The sequence below is a fragment of the Manacus vitellinus genome, unplaced genomic scaffold (genome assembly GCF_001715985.3).
Source record: "Manacus vitellinus isolate BGI_N305 unplaced genomic scaffold, ASM171598v3 scaffold_26_pilon, whole genome shotgun sequence".
Classification (NCBI taxonomy): domain Eukaryota; kingdom Metazoa; phylum Chordata; class Aves; order Passeriformes; family Pipridae; genus Manacus; species Manacus vitellinus.
The window spans coordinates 8,174,081-8,180,725 of record NW_021939960.1 but is presented as its reverse complement, the minus strand read 5'-3'; the positions used below and the strand labels follow the sequence as shown (position 1 = coordinate 8,180,725).

The window sequence follows — 6,645 nt, the reverse complement described above, 5'->3', positions numbered from 1 at the left end:
TCAAGTCATGGAACACCATTTCGTGCTGTGGTGAGCCTGGCAGTGCCTGGCTGCACCCCAGCTCATGTTCTCTCTCCCCAGAGCTCAGCCCCACGGTGGTGTTGGAAGCAGATCCCCCATGGCTGCAGCTGGTGGTGAGGGGCCGGTGGGGACCCCGCTCCTGCCGACCGGCGCTGCCCTGGCCCTGCTCGGTGGCCTGGTCTACCTGGGTGCCCTGTGCACTGCCTGCAGACGGTACGTGCTGCCTGCAGCCCCTCTGCTTTCCCTCCTGGTACTGGGATGGGGCTGGGGGGCCCTCGGTGGCATTTGGTGGCCACACGTGGAGACCCCGCGTGTGCCCATCCTGAGCTGGCACCGCTGGGATCTGCTTCTCTGCTCACCTCAGACCCCAGTGCCCTGTACCCCAGTGCCCAGGGACACCTCCTGCACCCAAAAATCTCACAGGAGCAACCCAAAGAGGGCTGAGCTGTGAGCAGGATGGGCAGGGTGGGTGATGCCAGGGGCAATGCCATGGGTGGTGCCAGTGGTGCCCGGCACAGCTCAGTTGTAGGATGCAACTGAGACCTCCCCAGCCAGCACAGACCCTGCTGCAGGGCTGGGGAAGGAGCAGTGAGATGTGGTTTGGGGGATGCCAGGTTGGGGTCCTGGGGCACCTGCTCCTCACCCCTGGCTTGGCCACCCACCTTAATCTCAGCTCCACTTCTCCCCACAGCAAGGGCAGGAAGAAGGTTGCTCCGGATGGGGTGAAACTGGTGGATGAGGTAAGCACATGTTGGGGGACAGGATCAGCCCCAGGGGGGAGCTCTGGGGCCCCCAGCTCCCAGACATGAAGCTGAGAGTGTGTGTTCCCAGGCCCTGCTCCGGCAGACACAGCTGCGGTCACTCAGCAAGTCGGACACGAAGCTGCATGAGCTGTACCGGCTGAAGGCCAGAGACAGCGGTGAGTGGCCATGGAGCTGGGGAAGCTGAGGGACTGGTGGCCCTTGACAAATGCCTGCAGTCCCCACGCTGCCTGGGGAGCACACCACAACGTGCACACCCATGCTGTGGTGCCGGCGTGGTGCTGGCACAGGGGTCGGTGCTGCTGCCTCCCCCATGTCCCCTCGTCTCCTCTCCTCTCCCACAGCCCAGCGCCCGGCCAGCCTGGATCTCCCCTGTCCTGCAGCCCCCGGAGCTGAGTCCCTGCTCAGCTCTGGCCTCCTGCACCGTGAGCTGCCCCGGATTCCTGTCCCCGAGCCACCGGCCGCCTCCCCAGCCCCCGACCAGACCTACTCCAACCTGCTCTTCACCCCACTGAGGAAACCAGCAGCAGATACTGTCTATGAGTCCCTGGCAGTGGGGGGGGAGGACACCCCGGTGTCCCCCACACCCGCTGGCACCCAGGTGTCCCCCCCACGGGTGGGGCACGGGGCGGCCGATTACGCCTGTGTCCATAAGGTGAAGAAGGCGGTGCCTGTGGAGGTGCAGGATGGGGCCATGGCAGGACCCTCTGGAGCACAGCAATGCTGGGATGGCACAGGCAATGCCCCCCGGGCCAAGGTACGATTCTGGGGGGCATCAGGGATGGGGTACAGAGCAGGTCGCATAACTCCCTGCCTCCCTGTAGCACCTGTGTTTGGAGCAGGGTATAAATTAGGCTACTGCATTTTCACTGGGGCTTTTTTGAGGGGCAGAATGAACCCAAAACCACAAGGGGCAGGCGATGCCCACGATGCTGCTCTCTATGCCCCACAGAAGGCTTCCTGGGGTGCGCAAAAAGTGGGATCCCCAACAGTTAATCCACTGCCAGGATCCTCTTGCGGGGCTGTGAGAATCTGGGGGGTCACAGGCACAGGGATACCCTGCAGTGGGCAGGGATCACCCCCAAGCCCCCACCCAAAAAAGTTCCTTTTGCAGCTGGAAGAGATGTACTCGACAGTGTGCAAAGCCACCAAGAAGAAATCCCAGGTCCCTGCATCGACCCTGAGGGCCTCAAGGGAGGTGGGTTCTGGGTGGCCACCCCCCTGCCAGCAGGAGGGTGCCCCAGCTGGGTGCTGGACCCCATCAGCCCAAGGCTCCCTGGACCCCTGCTATGAATCCATCAATGACAGAGCCTGGACTGCTCAGGGCCGTGGCCCCGACCCTGACTACGAGGCTGTGGACATTAACTGGAAGAAGGCAGCGAAACGGGACAAGCTGGGGAAGACCTGTGTCCCTGAGAACCTGTACGAGAGCGTTGGGGACATTTGGGCAGGGGAGCCCCGGAGAGCCTCCACCCGGACGACAGCCAACGGGCTGGAGGTGTACATCACCAACCTATAGCCCCCCAGGAGCAGGATCAGTGCCACAGTGGGGTCCCACCATGGCTGGACACTGTCAGTGCCCACAGACAGGCACCTGCAGCCCTGGGGCATCCCTGCACATGCTCTCTGTATATATTTCTGTTACTTTTCTTTAAGTGTCTTTGTCCCATCCCATCCCAGCTGGTGCCAGCAGGTTGCTGGTGGGATGCCCCAGGATGGGCAGTTTGGGGGTGCTGGGTGCCGTGTGGGACCCCAGTGGGACAGGGCTGGTGGTACCACCAAGACAAGAACAGGATGGGGACCAGTCATGTTTTGGGGCAGGGGGTGGCAGGACTGTGATCAGCCCTGTCAGGGGCTGCAGGATCAGACCCTCATCAGGGGTTTTATGCCATGAGTGAGGGTCTCTGTCCTCCTCCTGCTGCCTTGGGTAGACCAGGGCCCCCTCCAGCCCCCAGGAAGCCCTGAGTGACTTTGCTTCCGTCACGGAATGTCCCTTGTTATGGGGAGATGGAGTCATCCCTGTGCTTCTATGGAATCATAGAATATCCTGAATTGGAAAGGACCCACAAGGGATCATTAAGTCCAACTCCTGGCCCTGCACAAGACAACCCAGAAATCCCACCTTGTGGGTTGTGGACTGTGGCAGTGTGGACAGTGGGCTCTGCTCTATCCTCTGTCTCCCACTCCCACCCCTTCAGACCCACGCAAGTGTGTCTCCGTGGGCAGCCATCACCTGAACACCATTAAAAGGTTGAGAGGGTGTTAACACTCCTTAACTGGATCTAAATCTGTGATTCTGGGGGCTGGTGCTGCTGCAGCAGTGACGCAGCGATGCTGGTGCTGGGAAAGCCCCTTTGGGCACAGTGTGACTGTGGGTGCACCTGCCCTGCATGGATGGTTTGGCACCTCCGAAATGGGGACATGCAGCCACCAAGAGCTGCCAAAATGGGATGGCCTTTGCCAGAGCAGTGACTTGCTCAGGAGCTTTGTACAGGGTTTGGGCAGGAACCGGGGCGTATTTGCACAGCACTTGCTGCCTGCTCACCTCCCGTCTCCCCCGTGGGTCCTGCAGCCTCAGTGTGCCAAAAATTGAGTGCTTGGGAGAGTTGGACGTGCATCTGGACCCTCAGACCCCAGAGCTTAAGCTTTCCTCCTCTTCTCCCCACTGGAAATTGTGCATCCCTGCCCCAAGGGATGCCCAGTGCCCTCCAGGCAATGCCACGATGGTGGCCTGGGTGTAGCCCAGCTGGCCAGGGGCTACCTAACATGGTAGCACAGTGGCCTGGTGCTCACTGGAGCCGGGTGGAACCTGCGGCCCCTGTGCCGTGCCGTGCCGTGCCACGCTGTGCAGCAGGAAGCCACACGCCTTCCTTCAGCAGCTTTGCCCCCACACCGCGGCAGGTGAAGAGATTAAAACCGAAAACGCGGCGCTCAGCAAACCCCGCCGCAGGCGTTAGAGCCGGAGGCACCCCAGCCTTCGTCAGCCCCGAGCTCGACGCCAAACCACAGCGCCCGCTCGAGAGCTGCTCCCATCCCCCTGCCAGATAAGGGCCCCGATAGAACTCGGTTGGTGCCGGTGCTGCCACGCTCTTCCTGCTGCCAGCCCTGCAACGGCGCCTGGGCTCCCCCCGCGCTGCCCCCGGCCGCATCCTTCTCCTGCTCCCCTTCTCCATCATCCCACCCCACAGAGCCGGGTCCCCCCTGTGCCACCTGAACCCCCTGGGAGCTGGTTTGGGCTGCGTGGCCCCACACAGGAGCATCACCTCCCTGTGGGATCAGAGCAGCTTCGCTCTGGGGCAAAGTAGGCCCTGTGCTGCCCCAGGGGCTGGCATGTGGGTACCACTGTGCCACCTCCATGGGGAAAGGAAGGTACCTGGGGAGGGGAAGCTCCTGTTCTGGCAGAGCATCTTCCCAACCTGCCCCAGCAGCAGCAGAAGCAGCCCACTGTGCAGGGCTGCCTGCTTGCCTGTAATTCCTGTGGGACTTCGGAGAGCCAGACTCAAATAAAAGAACAACTGCTCAGTCCTCAGGGCGACGGAAAATGTGCCTGGAGCCCTGTAGGCTCGAAATCTGGGTAGTGAATGAAGAATCCACCCCGAAACTTCTCTTGGAGTCTCGCGATCTGGTCGGGATGGTTGAGGTCAGAGTGAGGGGAACGGGTAGGGCTGGGAGCACCCCTCCTCGGGCCCGGGGACAGACCCTTACGGGGCTCTAAGTCTCGCTGCGAGGGGATGGTGCTAAACGGTGCTATTCCCACAAGGGGGAGCGAGCAGGAGCCCAGCGCACGCCGTACGGTGCAGAACGGGGCTGCCGTGCAGTCCTGCACTCTGTAGGACATTGCACGGTGCTGCAAGATGCTGCACACACCGCACGGTGCTGTACTGGGCGCCGTGCGGGGCTCTGTACCGTAAGTATCCACATCCCGCATGTCCCCGCACCCCGCAGGGCTCGGTGGCTGCGCGGCATCACACGGCTCTGCACCCAAACCAGCTCCACACCCGAGCAGCTCCGCACCCTGCCCAGCCCCACATCCCTGCAGCTCACTCCCGCACCCCGGCAGCCCTGCACCCCCCAGCAGGCAGCCAGGGGAGATGGGAACTGTGGGCACGACCCCGGTTCCCTCTGCGAGACCACCTGGGAGAAAGTCATCACAGCCCAGTCCAGAGCCAACTCGGACCTGGCAAGGACATCCAGGTACCACAGGGGCGTCTCCCAGGAATGCCAGTGCCGGGAAGGTGATTCTTGAGGGTGTCCTGTGCAGGGACCATGAGTTGGACTCAATGATCTTTGTGTGTCCCTTCCAACTCAGGAGATTCTATGGCTCTAGGGTTCTATTTTGGGATGGCACCTTGCCGACCACCCCCCGCCGCCCGGGCCGGGGGTCGGGCTGGTGGCACCGGGGCCCTGTGCAAGGGCGGGCGATGCCCATGGAGTTGCACAACACCGAACGGAGCTGTCGGAGCCGCCAGCTCAGCGCTTCGGCCGCCGTTAACCATTAAACCAGAGCAGGGGTGGCGGCGGAGACTCCCCCGGGCCCCCCGGGCTCCTCCAGTGCCGCGCTAAAGGGGGCTGCGGGGCCGGACCCACCCCAGGGACAGGACAGGATGGGGATGAAGGCTGCTGCGCTTCTTCTCCCGTTCTCCCTGGGCAGGTTTGGGGCCCCGCGGGCGTCCCGGTTCCCGGGGGACGCTGCTAGTCCCTCCCTTCCATGCAGGAGGACCCCGCGGGCGGCAGTCCCGGAGTGATACCCGGGCTCTTGGCCGGGCCCGTGAGGGCTTTACCGGTTTGCTGCTTTATTTCACATTTAGGAAAGCACCTGGACATGGCGCAGGGTGGAAGCGGCACCTCCAGCCACCCCGCTCCCTTCCCACCAGAGCAGGGAATAAGGTGTAGCCAAAGTCCCCCTGGAAGCAAGCTGGGAACATCGCCTTCCCGGGCAGGGCATCCCCGGGATGCTGCCCTAGCACCCCCAAAGTCCCTGAGCCGTGGGCTGCTGGGGGACAGGCAGGGAGACAGGGTGGGGACAGGCGGGGGCCACCGTCCGGGACAGACACACGGACTCTGTCCCGGCTTCCAGAACGCAGGTTGGTCAATCCAGCAGCAGCAGGACCTGGTGGCCCCTCGCCGGCCCTCCCGGCCCGGCGGCAGTCGGGGCAGGTGAGGAAGAGCATGGATGGGAGGCAGCTCGGGCTGCCCAAGCACCCCGGAACCCCAATACCCAGTACACTACAAGTACCCCATGCACTCCACATACCCAGAGCACCCCAGAATCCAGTGCACCCAGGGCATTCCATGCACCCCACGTACGCCTTGCACTGCAGGTACTCCATGCACCCCACATAACCCTGGGTACCCCAGTACCCCCTGCGCCCCCTGTACACTACACAACCCACACACCCAGGGCACCCCACATGCCCAGGACACCCCATGCACTCTATGAACCCCATGTACTCCGGTACCTCAAGCACCCCTAGTACCCCAAGCACCCCGGGCACACCACGCCCAGCCCTGCCATTCTGGGTGGGTTTGGACAGCGATTCTTCGTGGTGGGCAGGACTGACCCAAATCGATTGGGATTGGGGACCGCCCTCCCACCCCAGAAATGCAGACCACACCTCCTTCCCAGCACAGAGACACTGTAACTTTTTGGGGAACCCTATAGCCAGCTTCCAGTGGGTCTAAAACTTCGGAGGGAATTTTGAGGGGGCCCTATAATTTTTGGGGGACTATCACTTTGTGGGGAGCCCCGCAACTTTTGGAGAACCCCTCTAACTCATCCGCAGCCCTATAATTTGTGGGGGGGCCGGCATAACCTTTGGGGGAGAAACTCCCCAAGTTTGAACGCTGGAAAGCTTCACCCCGG

At 62.6% G+C, this 6,645-nt stretch overlaps 1 protein-coding gene across 1 annotated transcript; it reads left to right on the top strand.

Annotated features, from left to right (window-relative positions):
* The first annotated feature begins 118 nt into the window (after positions 1-118).
* On the top strand, positions 119-2,436 carry LIME1 (Lck interacting transmembrane adaptor 1). Its single transcript, XM_018073891.2, has 5 exons — positions 119-234; positions 713-761; positions 853-940; positions 1,127-1,539; positions 1,897-2,436. Exons 1-5 carry the CDS (start codon positions 119-121, stop codon positions 2,299-2,301), a joined length of 1,071 nt encoding a protein of 356 aa, XP_017929380.2. The 3' UTR covers positions 2,302-2,436.
* The last annotated feature ends 4,209 nt before the right edge of the window (positions 2,437-6,645 follow it).

Excerpts from the sequence above, each read along its gene's own strand:
- LIME1 (XM_018073891.2), top strand. The coding sequence starts at position 119 with ATGGCTGCAGCTGGTGGTGAGGGGCCGGTGGGGACCCCGCTCCTGCCG. Across the intron at positions 235-712 it reads CTGTGCACTGCCTGCAGACG|CAAGGGCAGGAAGAAGGTTG; the intron begins GTACGTGCTGCC and ends TTCTCCCCACAG. Across the intron at positions 762-852 it reads GGGTGAAACTGGTGGATGAG|GCCCTGCTCCGGCAGACACA; the intron begins GTAAGCACATGT and ends GTGTGTTCCCAG.